This window comes from Mercenaria mercenaria, chromosome 16 (genome assembly GCF_021730395.1).
Source record: "Mercenaria mercenaria strain notata chromosome 16, MADL_Memer_1, whole genome shotgun sequence".
Classification (NCBI taxonomy): Eukaryota; Metazoa; Mollusca; class Bivalvia; order Venerida; family Veneridae; genus Mercenaria; species Mercenaria mercenaria.
The window spans coordinates 67,359,050-67,376,286 of NC_069376.1; the positions used below are offsets into that span (position 1 = coordinate 67,359,050).

General features: G+C 33.9%; 1 protein-coding gene across 1 annotated transcript; it reads left to right on the forward strand.

Annotated features, from left to right (window-relative positions):
* Window positions 1-4,191: 4,191 nt before the first annotated feature.
* LOC128549375 (A disintegrin and metalloproteinase with thrombospondin motifs gon-1-like) lies at window positions 4,192-15,007 on the forward strand. Its single transcript, XM_053526004.1, has 4 exons — window positions 4,192-4,562; window positions 11,299-11,472; window positions 13,709-13,927; window positions 14,358-15,007. Exons 1-4 carry the CDS (start codon window positions 4,271-4,273, stop codon window positions 14,765-14,767), a joined length of 1,095 nt encoding a protein of 364 aa, XP_053381979.1. The 5' UTR covers window positions 4,192-4,270; the 3' UTR covers window positions 14,768-15,007.
* The last annotated feature ends 2,230 nt before the right edge of the window (window positions 15,008-17,237 follow it).

Consider the following 17,237-nt stretch of genomic DNA (forward strand, 5'->3'; position numbering starts at 1 on the left):
TACAGAAGGCCGTATTGAAACTTAACATTTGTAATTTGTTCTAAAATTGTTATATGTCTTTATGTATTACCTTCTTTAAATAAAGTTATTATTATTATTATTAACATTATTATTGTTACTACTTCTACTAATACTGCTACTGCTACTACTACAACAACAACTACTACTACTACTACTATACGACTCTTTTTGTGTAAGTTACCTCAACATTTGATAACATTTAGCTTTTGTAAATGCAAGCTGTGAATTTTGTATACATGAATAATGCTCGATCTACACGTGCAAAGGCGACGGTGGCGACGTTACAAGCATAAGAAAAGAACCCGCGTTAGATTTAATGAATAATAAAAAGTAGGTATAAAAATATTTGAATGCATACTGCAAGGATGAAATAATTGCAAGATACGGATTGTGCGTTTTTAAGATCATTGGGTGTACTTAAGACGTCAAGAAATATATCAAGGCCCAAGTAATATATATCAAGGCCCACGTAATATATATATATATTCTTGATGAATATTTAACTGGTCTAAAACTTAGGTGATGGACATGTAAAATAACATGCTACAGTTCAGACATATTATTTGATAGGTGTTCTTAAGGATTAATCGTCAGCCGCAAATTGTGTCTTGCAAAAAAACTTTCAATAGCTTAAAATAGCTCAAAAATTGTCTTCAGACTAAGATGACTTATTTTGTCCATCTTTTAAAAAATAATGTCGTACATACAGAGGTACATACGTAAAGATATCCAAGGCCATCTTTCACTAAAATATTTTATCTTTAGATATTTACTTCAATCGCCGGTATTCTTCAGTCAGGTGATTTGTTGAACTATTAAATAGTAAAATCCATAGCCGACACTAACAGATCGGTCTTAGATTGTGCATCTTTGGTCACGAGCACAACCACTTTTAATATTAATGAAATTTATAAGGATAACGAATATACAAAATATTGCTTAATCCTATTTTCATGAATAGAATAGCCTCTTTACCTGCCAGTATGAACATAGAATCATCTCTACGCAAACATTCCAAGTTATATTAAGACCATACAATAAATGTAGCTATTGTCTACTATGTTTAATCAGTTATTGAGGCAGCACCCAAATTGATTAACATTACTACATTAAACATAACAAACGTATGTTTGCCACTTCAAGGTTGGTTTCAAAATAATAAATGATGTATATATAGTGCATTGACGGTATCTTTTGTATATAGTTTGGACGAAGAATTTTTTTAAACTGATATACTGTATAGAATTGTTCAGTTTTATTTTAATTCTTATATTTTGCACCCATTATAATTTGTATGACCCTAAACAAAACTAACATATATAAGAACTGTTTTACTGGTACGCTTAGGATGTCGTATAGACGAAATAATTGGTACGGGATTTGTGAGCAAAGTGTTACGGGTTTGAAAAGATTTCTGTGTTATTTGCCGTAATTGAAAACTAAAGTAGGCTAGAATTTCACATTGTGGTACTTCTGGGCAATACAATTTAATTCAGACTGTAATAAGTGACTACAGATTTAACAAATAGCAATGTCCACCTAATGCCACTATTTTCTTAAATGTCACGGGTTTCACGACTATCCGTTTTTTCTATGTCTTCCATTTGACAGATATATGAGCAGTGTTGCATTTCCTGTTGCTCATGAACATACTCTATTAAACCGAGTCTGCTATTTTCACTTTTGGCCTTGTTCTCGGTGCTTCCGGGGGATCAACTTTTCAGATTTTATTTAGAGATACGGGAGATTTGGACATTTCCGTTATTTTTTTACGTCTTTGGTACGTCTAACAGACATACCCTGTATCAGGAAACGGGTGCATTTCGGTTATCAACAATAAGTAACGTTTAATAGTTAACGTCGGTAATGCATGACTGCGATTCCTCTAATCGGATGTTTAGAAATTTACCACACGAAATAATTTGGCGTCGATATTGGAAAGAACGCGGTCACGTTTTTCATGGTCGATTGTGGTTGCTTCTAGAAGATTTGTCGTGAAACGTCGCTGACTGGCTGGATTTTAACCAAACTAAAAATATAGGCGAAATGTGACAGCAATTCAACTACTGGATCAAGGTAGAAGTCTGGTATGCGAGAATGGTTATTCCGTTAGTTTCGTTTGATATAATGTATACCTCTAGGGTTTTCTACTTTTACATGCGATGCAATGAGGAAAACATCAGATTTGTATATTTGATATTGCATAAACATGTATTTGAAGAACGCGTTAAAATGAATAACACACAATTTCTTGCAGATGTCAAAGTAAATATCTTACTTCTCTGTTATGATTCATCAACTTTACATAAAGCACTTTACAGTATTAAAAGTAAATATTATCGATTCCCACGAATACCTTTACTGCTCGGCCAACGATGTTTCACTGTTTGCATCGTAGACGTTGTATATTGACTTAATTTTATGTTATTGTTTTGATTGTTTACATTTTCAAACGCAATAAACCCGTGCATAGAAGAACAGATATAACCGGACTGTACCGTAACGTAAACAAGTAGTAAAACTTATCAAATATTTAGGTCAGGATCACATTCACTTAACACAATATACAAATATACTTACGGTTCACTTCCAAACAAAGCAAAAGAACATGTTCATGTACATTAACGGAGTTTCAAATGCTTCTGTTTGTCCGTCCGACCTTCCGTCTATGAGACATGTATAGAATATTAGAAATTATTATTTATAGTTATTAATGCGGTAAATTTAAGTCTGATAGTCTGAGAAACATAAGAGTTTTGACACTTGGCACTTCACTTTAAGTATAGTAATAAACCAAAAGTCCGCCCAATTACTCCAGTTAGGATGCGATATTTTGTCATTGACACCATGGATTAGTTGTTATGTTCTGTCAACGTTAAAACCACGCTTCTGGGAGGTGGGGGTTAATAATGAGACCTACTAGTATTTAAATGTCACTGTGTCAAAAGCAAGGTCACGGTTACTAAGGGGGTATAGGGATGGCGGGAGTGGGGTTCGAATCGTCAGCAAAATTTGGTTTCCGTTTAATGCCAATAGTTTGGGCTGAGACAATTATTTGGCTTGTTAGTACCTTATAGAAAGACCAAGGCTGGGAATGTATTTGGGGTCAGTGGAAGTAATGTCAAGGTCACTGTTACTGAAAACAGAAACAAAATTACTAGTAAAATCAAGGTTTGAATTACAAATAGGGTAAGTGGGATCAAAGTGGCACAGTGGTCTAAAGCGTTAGGCTGTTGTTCCTTTTGTAATGTTGTGATTTTCGAGTGAGAGGGGTGAAAAGTGGTTCTAAGCCCGGTCAGAGCTTAACTTTGTCTTTTTTGGTAATAAAATAGAAAGAACCATTTAGATACCATAGGATCAAGGTCACATGTTCTAAAATAGATTTTAAAAATACTGTTTTTGCTGGAAAATGTTGTTTCTGGTTTAAGGTTGGGGTCACCGTTGCTAAAAATAGAAAGAAGAAACAATTTTCTCTCAGTAGCTCTAGTTAGGGGAAAGATATTGTAATTGAAGGTTGCATGTAAGTAGCTTAAAAGGAAAGATATATTAGGGGATTGCTTTTGGCATGATCGAGATCACTGTTAGGTCAAAATGAACGTTACCAAAAACAGAACATGTTTGAAAAACCTGATTTTCAGCAAAGGTCCGTGTGTCTGGTTTCGTAAATAACATTACCGATAGATATAATCAATATTCTATCGATACCTTAGCTTACACTGCTTTGTTCCATTCTTTATTTTTTGTGCATTTTCTGCCGAAAATTGCACTGGCATGTACACGGACTTACTCCCATACATAACGCGATTTTCGAAAGACTATTCAGCTTCATGGTTAGTAGCTCGAATAGCGTAATCAAGACTATGGAGTTCAGTTGAAGCCGGTACTCGGAACGCGAAGGTGTTAACATTTCATTCATAATTTACCCCTCATGAACAGATTCGATCAAACCGAGTCTGCAGTTGTTGCGATTTATTATATTCTATCCTTTCAAAAACATACCACAACAGCAAACCTCAAGTGCCACTTAGACTATGTACTGATAACGTTGCCCTAAACATTCCGCATTGCCTTTTAATCAATCAGTTAAGAGATAATAAAATACACATAAACGTAGGTGTAAAAAGACAGAAAGTTGGTTATATAACACTGCGGACTTGAGCACTTGATGATAAAATGAAGAATTTTTGATGTAAACTTTAATATTTACGTAAAGTTTAACGGCTGTTCATTATTGTTAATCTATTACAAAATGGAATTCAATGACATTAATACGAAACCTAGTAGTGATTGTGAGACGACTTTCTATGAGAATATGAAAATAACCTCTGCACCTCTTCAAAGTTCTGCAAGTTCAAAACCTGAACAAACAGTGAATGAGGAAGGACTGTATGAGCAGTTAAGATTAAAAAAGAAAACGCAATTAAAAGAAGATACACTCCAACGCATTAAATTGTTTATGTATATTAATTTTGCCTTGGGTAGTGTGTTATGCGTTACAGTCATTGCTTTGATAATCGTTGTTGCTGTACCAAAACACCAAGGTTAGTTGTTTTGATATCAATATTTTCAAGATACGATTGATGAAATTTTTATATGTTCTTTACCCTATTTATTATGTAAAGCCTTAAGCTGGAATGATTACTTTTATATGTACAATATTTTTATGTAATAGTTAATTATCGTGGAATATGTCTGCATGGTGTTTATAGAGATTTAAAAATCTTCCCACAAGTCGATAAATTTCATGCAGACCTATTCTAGTAGGGTGACTATTAATAGCAAAAGAACAGGCCTATTTCAAGGGGTAGGTGGTCACACAAGTATAACAAAGGATGCCATATACCAAAATGTTGGCAAATATCTGAAGTTTATGATTCTGACAAAACTATTTAACTCAAGTTAGTGCGGGCTGAGAAATCCAAGATCGCGTCCAAGATGGTCACCGGTTTTGTCAGATAGGACCAATATTAATTAAAATGGATCTTTCCTTTCCAAAATGTACTAAACATTAACTTTATTTTCAAATATCATACTATGGTTTAGACAGTTTAAAATTTCTGTCAAAAAAGGGTATTGGATGGTTCAAGGTCAAGGTAAAATTTAAGGTCAAACCCGTATTTTATTTAAGAAAATGTATGTTGAGTATATATCATTTTCATTATTTACTTTGTATTTTGACTAATCTGTTATCTATCGTCATACTAGGCAACAATAATGTATGTCAAGTATTTTCTACATAGTATAACTCTCTCTTGTTGGTTACTATGGAGATATTCCATATGGCATCCAAGATGGCTGACATTTTCGCAAAAATGTGTTCTTAAGAATACAATATTACATCTTATTTCTTGCACTTTATCTAATATAATATATTTCGGCTAAAACAAGCAGAAAATAACAACAAAACAAAATCGTCAAGAATATTTGTAAACGTGTTCAAGTTCTTTCAAGTATTTTCATTAAAGTTTGACCAAAGTTATACTTCAAAGCAGCAGAAAGTAAACTGTATTAGTTTAATAACAGAAATTTCTCAAGTATATACATGTACATGGAGAATTACAAAACGGCATCCTAGACTGCCTATATGTTTAACACAAAAAAAAAAGGAAATAAAAACCGAAAAATGTTATTTATTATAATTGCTATTTATTGTCATCACGGATTTCAGAAAAAAAATAAAACAGCAAAGAATAAATTATGTTTTGAAATCTTCACGGACATTAGGGTTAAAACTCTCATTCAATGCCAAATCGTTATATGTCATTTTGATGGCCAATCGGAAGGCATATAGTATTTAACAGTCTGTCCTTCACTCAATTTTGTATATATAACTCTATTTACTCAAATAAAACTGTGTATGTCAGCATGAAGTGGACATATCCATATTGTTAGAACTTTCATGTTTTATTAATTTTGAGTTATGATACATTTTTTCTGGATTCAAATTAGCCCTAATACAACTACATAGGTACCATGTAAACTCAACTCCTCTAACAGATTCTACACCATTCAATTAAAACTGTGTAGATGTCGTCAGCATGATCTGGACATGCGCATATTATCAGGACATTATTGTTCAAGTATTTTTTTAATTATGCCTAATTTTAACTAAACCATATTACAACAATATATATTCATTATGTACTTCATTCCTCTTACAGTTTCAATCCATTTCAAATGGAATTAGTTTCCATCGTCAGCATTAAGGCACGCATATTTTATTGGGAGTGTTTGGGGCATGCTCCTATTTTTCAATTCATATCTTATAAAATCAAGCATTCTAAGAAACGTTTTCAGGTAGCATGTGTCATAAAGCCTTTACATCATTCTTGTTATAATTCGGTTTCGACGTCAGTGATGTTTTTAGATTTGTACTTAAATAATGGAACGATATGTAATTAATAAAAACATACAAAAAAAATATTTATTTCTGTTTGTTAAATAAGTCGAGTTATTTGAGAATCTGGAGAAGATTTCAGGTAAAATGTCAAAATGAAAGTTTTCATTTTTAACGTTTTTGCTAAACATTTCTGTTTATGTTCAGGACTATTTTACAGATTATTTATGTATTATTTTATGCAATTCAGCAAGAACATCTACATTTATTGTGTTTCATTTTCACTTGATCCCTTTTCTGACATATGATATAAATAATTATTCGCTTTTTCTAATCTGATACATTCTGTTATATCAATCAGTTAGTTACAGACCTGTAAATTCAAAGGTTTTGCAAATGCCGTTTTGTCTAGAGAGCTGGCGAGGCTATAATGTCTGCTTGATCTGCTTCTATACCTTTAAAAAATGATTGTACAGCTTTTATAAATGAAATGTCAGAACATTTTTAAAACATGGTGAACATTTTCGGATTTGGTAATTTGGTGAAAGTAATGGATAGTCAAAATATTAATGTTGTGTGTAAGTAAGTTGGTTTTGCAAAATGAAGTGCATTGCAAAATTGTATGATAGTCACAGTAACTCAAATGCTCATCTGATTTTTTTATCTCTGTATAATAGAAATCTTGTCCTACCCGTGTGTTTTATGGTAATTTCAGAGTCAGCTTTTGATGGTAAACAAGTGTTGCAAGTTTTAAAGCAATAGCTTTGATAGGATAGGAGGAAAGCTGACCTAAAGAAATCTGATTTTCTAATTCCAAAAGGGGCTATAATTCTCGCAAAAAGTAATGTAGATTTACGGTATTTTCTGAGTCAGCTTTTAATGGCAAATAACTGTTCCAACTTTTAAAGCAATAGTTTTGACAGTTAAGTAGAAAAGTTGACCTAAACGCAAAACTTAACCAAGAAATGTGATATTTTCTAAGTCCAAAAGGGGCCATTATATTTTTTATTATAACTATGAACATATTTTTCTATTTTTAGTTACCCAATGGTTTTAAAATGACCTTTTTGTTACCAAAACAAAACAAAAAAACGAAAAAAAAAACCACGAAAAAAAAACGATTGGATCTCAGTGAGATTTAAACCGACACTCTTCCATTCCACAGCAAAAAAATCTATGTTTTATTTCAAATATGACACCATTTTTCTATTTTTAGCTACATAATCCAAGTGATCACAAATGCATTTACAATCTTTTATGTTTGATAAAAGCTATCTACACACCAAGTATACTGACAATAAGTGTACCCAAACTAACGATATTGAGTGGAACCCATTTTTCTATTATTAGTAACAGTGACCCTAAATATTCAAAGGTAATGTTTTAGATAAGCTTGCTGTACACAAAGTTTGGTGGCAGTAAGTAAGTCCAAACAAAAATTATAAAGCAGAAACCACCTTTTTTGATGATCACACAGAGAAAAAAATCTAGTTTTAGAGAGAAAAAAACCTATTTTTAGTGATTGTGACCTTGACCTTGACCAAATTACATTAAAATGACCTCTTTATCACAAAAAAGGGGAAAAAATGGATCTCAGTAGGATTTGAACCAACGCCCCTTCCGTACCACTGACTAAAAAGTAGCTTTTGGCCCACCAACCCAGACCACTGCGCCACCGTGGAATTTTTTAAGTATGAAGATTAAATAAGTTATCCTGACCTTGAACCTGTACCAAATGACCCCATATACAATCCAAACCTTGAATTTTCTATTAGCTACCGGTAGGCCAAGATTAATTTCAATGCAAACTAAAGTTAGCATGCGGAAACCAATTTTTAGCAACAGCGACCTTAACTTTAATCGAAATGACTCCAAATGCAATCCCAATCTTTGTCTCCTTACCATCTATCTACAGGCCAAGTTTGGTGTCTATAGCTTGTTCCAAACTAAAGTAATTTTGCGGAAACCAAGTTTGACGCCCGCCCGCCCGACGACATACCCCTAAATCTAATAACTACGAAAACCTGGTTAACAAACATATGTCATATTAAATCAACATTTCTTGTCTTACATTGCCCTTGCGTTGAAGAGTTGAAAATGATGCGAAATGTACAATCTTACGATTTAGATATGTTGTACAAACGCTGATATTGGGTAAGTAGATGTTAGGAAATACTTTTACTTTTTTTTTACCAAATAGTTCTGACACAAGCTTGAAATCATATGACGTTGCTTAACATCATCCATAGATGTTTCATCGCTAGCATGAAAATGGCATTTACAAGGGAAAAAGTAGCACTACTGCTTTTGTATAGTTATTGAACAGCTTGCTGGTTTAAAGTCAAAACTAAGTCTTTTTGGACCTCGGGTAAACAGTTTTGACTGTTGGCCGGCATGCCATTAAAAATTGTTTGCATGACATAAGGAATATTTTCAAAGATTTTACTTGAGCTTTATCTTTAGTCAAATAAATCTGTATTTGTATTAAAGTACAGCCCGATGAATAAAACATACTATGGACAGGCAAATTATATAAGGAGGCATGCAATATAAATACTGACAAGTTTCGAATGGATGCATATCCGGCGAATTACAACGACATTACCTATACGAAATTTCAAGTTTTTTTTAAACTCAACATTATTTTGTCGAATTAGGTTACTAGTATTTCCTTTTTGTCAGTTATCAACAAAAGCTATATTGTATTTTTGTTAACAGCATGTCCCACTCGCGAAGAATTCAACACACCGAGAATGACACAACTTGTAACTCAAACATGTTATTGTCACATAATTAATCTAGTTCAGTTTAATACTGTTCTATTTTAACTACATTATACCATTGTTAAGCAATACGGAATAGTGAAATAAACCTAAATACAAACATCCATTCAATTATTTCCTGTTGGTTTTTCTGCTAATGAAGTATAGACAGAGTTACATTTCCGTTAGTGTTTCTTCTTATGATACAATATTTAGCACTTTGTTTTAAATATTATAAATGAGTTCGTTTTCGAGATATCTTGCACTCTGTCCATTATATCTTTCTATTACAGTGTCTTTTCGTAAGTGGATTTGATTCTGTGAATCGTACACAAAGGCTTCAGACTCAAAATATGTGTTAACTTAGTATAACCATAACATATTATCCGATGTAAGTGATGCTATTTTTTGTTTGTTTGACAATATGTAGATGGTGGATGGACAAGTTGGGGAAGTTTGGTTTCGTGTAGTGAAAGCTGCGGCGGAGGTGTGCAAAGTCGAGTTCGGACATGTTCAAATCCATTACCATCATTGACTGGGAAATATTGTGTTGGAAGTCCTGTAGAAGTGAAGGTGTGTAACAGAGAGTCATGTACAGGTAAGTGGTCTGAAATCAGATAGAGCAACTCTTATTAAATTGTCGTGACCCCCACAAACATTGTGCGAAATATAGCAGACACATATATTATGGATACCGCCGCTGTACGTTATCCAATCATGTAGTAAACCTGTACCCTAGATTAAGGGACGACAGGTACTAACGTCTTATTATAGACATACATTATACAGTGCATATTGCAACAAATCATTGCACAGTTATTATCAAACGGCCGGTAAGTTGTAGCATATAAACCAATAAATGGAGTTGGAAAATACGTAGATAAAAATTAATTTTGGTTTCTTATATTATATTTTATGTAGAAAAAATATATCATATTTAATCAGCTATTATATTTTATGTAGAAAAAATATATCATATTTAATCAGCATTTCTTGTCTTTTTCATTGCCCGTGCGTTGAAGATTTGTCTTATTTATTCATATGAATGAGTTGAAAATGATGCGAAATATACGATCTTATGACTTGTTGTAACAACGCTGATATTTGGTAGGTAGATGTTAGGATAATAACTCCTATTATTTTACCAAGCACTCCTGACGCAAGCTTGAAATCATATAATGTTGCTGAAAATAATCCATAGATGTTTCAACGCTGGCATGAAAATGGCATTTACAAGGCGGAAGGTGGCACCATAGTTTTTGTATAGTTTTTGAACATCTTGCCGGTTAAAAGTCAATACTAAGTTTTTTTGGACCTCGGGTAAACATTTAACTACGAGTACCGGCCGGCACGCCATTAAAAATTGTTTGCATGACATAAGGAATATTCTCAAAGATTTTACTGGAGTTTAATCTTAGTCAAATAAATCTGTATTCAAGCACAGCCCGGTCAGTAGCACATACTATGGAGAGGCAACTTACATAAGGAGGCATGTAATATAAATACAGACTAGTTTCGAACGGATTACGAAGGCACATCCGGCGAATTACTACCACGTTACCTGTACGAAATTTCAAGTTTTTTGTTTCAAATCAACATTATTTTTTGTCAAATTAAGTTATTTACTATATGTCAGTTATCAACAAGATCTATTTTGTATTTTTGTTAAAAACATTTCCCGCTTGCGCAACAGTTCAACACACCGAACACGACAAAGAGTACACCAAGCATGTTCTTGTCACACAATAAATCTAGTTCACTGTAATATTGTTCTATTTTAACACATTATACCATAGCAATACGAAACACTGTTGAATACCAAGTGAAATAAACCCAAACGCAAACATCCAATTAATTATTTCCGGTTGGTATTTCTGCTAATGCAGTGTAAGCAGAGTTAGATTTCCGTTGATTGTTTTTTCTTTAATAAAGCACATATTAATGAAGCTTTGTTTTAAGTATTATAAATGTGTTGGTTTTTGAGAGTTGGATATTGCGATGCATTGCATCCTGTCTATTATATCTTTCTATGACAGTGACTATTCGTATGTGATTTCAGTTCTGTTAATCGTACACAGAGGTTCATTAGTTTTGCCTTTAGACACAAAATATATGTTAACTTACTATAAACGTTACAATTTATCCGATGTAAATGATGCTATTTGTTTGTTTGACAAGATGTAGATGGTGGATGGACAAGTTGGGGAAATTGGGTTTCGTGTAGTGAAAGCTGCGGTGGAGGAGTGCAAAGTCGAGCTCGGACATGTTCAAATCCATTACCATCACTGTCTGGGAAATATTGTCACGGAAGTCCCGTAGAAGTGAAAACATGTAACAGGGAGTCATGTACAGGTAGTTATCTGAAATCTGATAAGGCAACACATACTAATTGGCTAGACCCCACAAACATTGTGCGAAATAGTGGAACATATTTTTATAGATATCGTCACGTTCAGGTTTCCAATCCTGTGGTATACTTTACATGTATCTAGGCGTATTACCGTATTTTATACATTAAACATACATGCCTTATAGACCTACAATATAATTTAAGATACATTTGTATTCCAAGAAATCGAGCGTTTTACTTCAAAATAATCAAAATGCGACTTAAAATAATAATTTTGCACTTGTTTTCTGGCCTGGACTTGAAAATGTGTTTGAGATAGCCGAAATGTCGAGATGAGCTAGTTCGAGATATCGAGTTTCAACTGTATATTCAAACATCTAGAGGTTTCTACTACCACTTGGATACCTTTTGAATCAACGAAAGCTATGACCGGAATATTCATCTCAAACAATCCGTTACGGATTTGGCGGATGAAATTGTAGGTTGTTCAGAACGAGGCAGGTTGGAGTAGGTTCACTTGCATCATACTAAAGTCTGTCCAACCTAATTTTTGACATCCGATATTTTATTTACACTGTATGTAAAATTGTCAAAAATGGCATCGTTACAGTGTAATACCAGAAGGTTAATATCTTCAGGCACCTTTTCACTTTTTTGAAAAAATGTAAAATGAAGTTAAAAAGTAAGATGTTATGCTTTTTCTCGTAGACTTGCGTTGTAAAAAGACGTGACGTCCATTCCAAGATGGCGGCGTCCATACAAACATTTTGGGGGTTTGCTCAAAGTTGACGACGTCTGATCTATTTATTGTCAAAAAGCAGACATGGAAAAGAAAAACAACCTTTGTTCAAAACTTGTAGGATTTACTTGCACGGAAGGTCCTGAATTAACATTTCACCTCAAATTAAGCAGTTACTCCCGTTTCAGGTTTGCGGCTTCTTTCTGAAAATGTGTTTGTACTTATTCGCTAGCGTCGACGTGAAATAAATGCAAGTCAAGTCAAGTCAAGTGCGTATCATTGTTTCAGCCATAGATAACAGAAGTGGGAACAGCAGAGATGCGCTCAACCCATTTTACTCATTTTCGTTACGGGTTACTGTTGTTTACAATCGTATTTGGATGATAACTGTGACCCTGTTTTTAGAATGAATACATTGTATTAAATAAATTGTGTTTTTGACGTTCTAACTTCTATATAAAATATATGTTTTTGCATATTACTCTTTAATATAGTTCTGCACGTCTGAAAAACCGAAGGCATAATGTCATTTCTCAGTTAAGATTAAATATTTGAACACAGATGTTGGCAGGAGAAAACGTTACATACTAGATCTTGAAGTGGCTTGAATTTACATGAAGCCATTAAAAAGTAAGATTTATATACCTCCTAAAAATTGCTTCGATTTAGAGCAGTTATTTTACAATGATGTATGCGCTCTCGTAATGAGTAAACGCTTTGTATCTAGAAGAAACACGAATATGGCTCGTTACCTGTCCAACAAGGTCCTATTTCTTTTTCATAAGGCATATAATATAGTAAGAAAAGTTTGGGATGACTAAAGATGTTTACGACTCAAAATCACATGATGTTTACATTCTACATTACCTGCGCAATCTCTGCAATACATATTTGTACAAATTGAATCAATACAGGATCTGTCCTAAAATAAAAGGGTGATTCCGTCTATTTTAATTTGATATATATCAATAAATGTGATTAGAATAATTGAATATGTGAAACATTTTAGGCATATCAATTCATCTTTAAAGATCATCTATACATATATCGTTGTTCAGATGCTCATTATTATATCACTCGGGCTGCGATATAATTGCTTCTTATCTGAACTCCAAACAATGTTTTATTAATCGACAAATCACAAAATGAAATATATTATTATTTCTTAAACAACATTGTGCATAATGACGTTGCTAACGTAAATATAGAAAATGCTAGATTGTGGACTCGGTCATTAAAATAACGTAAATATACGAAACTGTCATATAGCATTTCGGTAGGTTCTGCAAAAATGAACAATATTATTAATTAACATTTAGACATGATAATGGCGAGAACGTTCGGGATTTTTAACTCGTAAATAGTAACCATCGAACTACGTATGTAAAACCAAATTGGCATTTCCTTCGGCAAAACCCGTTCACGAGTGAGTTAAGCGAAGCGGCCGGTTATGGAAAAACGTTTTCACAAGTATTTTATATGCACCATGCCAGGTTAAGGTATATGCTTAACACAAAATCCATTTATGACTTGTTTTTGTATTTTACTAGATGGCGGTTGGTCTCTTTGGGAAAACTGGGGATTATGCACTGAGAGCTGCGGTGTTGGTGTACGTACACGATCAAGATCCTGTACCAGTCCAACGCCTTCATTGACTGGTCGATCATGTGTAGGAGATTATACTGATGTTAGCACATGTAACAGGACAACGTGTCCTCGTAAGTATAACATGTAATTATATAACAGAATTGCAAGAGCTTATTTAAGCGGTACAGTTAGTAAAGACTACATAAGAACTTGTGGTCAACTTTTCTATTCGTAACAAACTAACGGCAATAAGAATGTTGTATTTATAATATTATTCAGAAAGACGTTTTACGGTTCATTTCACTTTTAACTGCATAACTTCTATTAGTTAAGGGCAGTGCTAGTTTTGTAATAAAAACATAAGCTAGAGACAAAAGTGGTAAAAAGTTATGATATTTGATTCATTCATCTAAATCACGTTGCATAATTAATTATTTTTCTTACGAATCATTCGCAGTAAAAATGTAATTCTTAAATAATAATAATCGACACGGGCATTTCTAATATCTCTCTCGGAAACGAATATAAATATAATTCCTTTAACATTTCTATTATCTACAGAGCACATAGTGGCATTCACAGCGTACAATATATACCGTAATTCGTCAGTCTTCACAGCCCTCTTGTTCCGGAACACCTACACTAACTTTGGAAATGCATATAACACCACCACAGGGAAATTTGTATGTAACGTGCCTGGAGTGTACCATTTTGTTGTGACTTTAACAAAGTATTTTCAAGATATTGGCTTTATAAATGCCTATTTAAGAATCAATGGCAGCACTAAGCTTTACCTGCACATAAATCCTGAAGACGATAACAGCAATGAAGTTGGAGCATACATGTTGACTGGTGCTGGTACCTACCATCTAGACCGGAATGATGTCGTATATGTTTATGGCATTCCTAACTATTTTTATTATGGTTCTTATTCTTACTTCACTGGATTCTTGATAATCCCAGATCAATAAAATCAGTTCATAATCACTACAACAAGCTTGATCGATCTGTAATCAACAAAACGATTTACTGAATCCTTTAAGTAATAATTAGAAACGAAATTGAAGGAAAGTCTTAACTACTGAATCAGACATAAAAGTATTTTATTTTCATATAAAATTTGAACTTATATAATTATGTGTGCCAATTATATAAAATAAATAATCTATGCATTGAAAAGAAAGGGAAAATTAAAGAAAATTGAATTAAAATCGTAGTTTGCTTCATCTCTTGATTCTAAAATTTGAAAAAAATTGATAATAGGTAAGGGTAGATTTCCTGAAAGCACAAAGCACCACAAACATAGCCTCAGAGCCACGCATTTGCAAAGTAGTCCACATCAAAAAGAAGCTGTAATGGAAAAATATTATAGACGTGTTGTTTCAAAAATCCAACAAGAACATATCAATTTTGTGCAAATTACAGAAAAAATGGGTAGTAAGGGTAGGGGGTAAAAGGGGTCGAGGAGTGAAAGTGAAAGTGGAACAAGATGAATATTGAATAGGAAATGCTACGTTCCTTAATCACAATTTCCCTACAACGTAAACTACAGCAGCACAGACACTCACGTACAAAAGACAAACACACACACACAATCACATATAACTAACTTACATAGATAAACAAGACAAGTAAGATATGACAACACCGTAGGGCACTGCCCAAGACATACTCGCACAAGCACACACATGCATACACATAAACAGGGAAAAAACAATCGTGCACCGCCTTAGGATTCCGATAGCCAAAATTAAGGTGTGCACGATTACTTACTCAAAGTAAATGGGGGAATGGACGCCAAAAAGCAAGGGAGCGCAAATGCAAGGGAGAGAATGGGTGGGGATAGGGAGAGTGAGGAGAAAGAGGAAAGAAACGCTAAAAACAAACAAGACAACAGAAAATACAAGACGGACAGAAAACAAGTTGAAAATGGGGCATCGCCTTGGAATGGTCAATAACCTATATAAAGGAAACTGGGGGGTTAAACGCGTTTAGGGCATGCCAACCTCGCACTTACCCTATTTTCAACAAGTTAAACAACACAATATAAATAATATCATTCCCCGCTGAGAAAGGCTCTAACATTAGTGAAAATATTCCAGATCATACTAAATTCACACTGGTCATTCACTGCTATTCGGTGTCAAAGGGTTAAACAAATACTTCAAAAAGATGAAAAGTCAGTTATATCAATACGATTAAGTTAGTTTTGTAATGACGTAAGCGATTTAAATGCTATGGCTGTTGTTTACTTACGGTCTATATAATTAGTGTTTTCGATAAAAATAACGGTTGTGAAAAAGGAAATTTTTGACTAAAAAGTGATTGGAGCTGTAATAGATTGATTTGCGATCTAAAATGGATTTAAACAGTGCTAAAGAGGATAACCACGAGGTTGGTGAAAGCGGTCAATCAAACATGGCGGACAGTGGCCAACAAAATATCAGTGACACAAATAACATTCCGCTCGTGTTTCTGTCGGAAAGATCTGTTTTTGGAAATAGAAAGCCCACACGGGAGGAATGGATTACACATGTGAGTTTGTACACTGGCACCAGATCAGAAAGAAAATGCCTCTGTACATGTTATACCCTACCCCTAGGTATTCTATAAGAACCATGGTCGTGAACGGGAAAATATACTAAAGAAACAAAGAAAAATATCAAGCAGGGAACGCCACGCACCAAAAACGCAGCCTCCTCAAAACGAAACCCCCAGCACGCAGACGCGCGCACCACATACACATACACACACACACACACACACAAACACACACATACACACCAAAAGCCAACACATAAGGACAAAACGAACAACACACACGCACACAAAGCCAACACATAAGACGAAACGAACAAACAAAGGAACACATACCTAAAACACGCAGTTCAGTAAATGTGTACTATTGATATTAAACAAGTGGTAAATATTCCGTTGTGTACCGGTCTCATTTTTTCAATACTTCTTGTCTTAGAAAAACAACGTGTAGTTTACAGTTTTTTCAAAGGTACACAAAAAACTTGCTTGAACTTCCCTGGTGAAGTTCCGGTCTAGATTACAGACACACTCTGATTTGCTGATGTGAAAATGTATGTCAGTCGTCATTTTACTACACGTGTACGCTAAAATGTTTATATGCAGCATAAATGTGCAAAATGAATTAAATAAACAGAATAGATGTATACCAATGTATGATTTCAAATTCAAAATCATATACAAGATGAATTTCATTCATCATTTCGAGTCTTATCGTAAAACTGTGAATGTATTGCATTCTGTTTTTGTTTGTTTACATTTCGCTTAACATGTGCACACTGCCGTGACCTCTAGACCGGATGTTCATTAGGGGAGTTCACGCAAGATTTTTCTGTAACGTTGACTAAAGCATAAAATATATGGAGCATCTCTGCAATTTGGAATATTGAGACAATGTGACTGGTG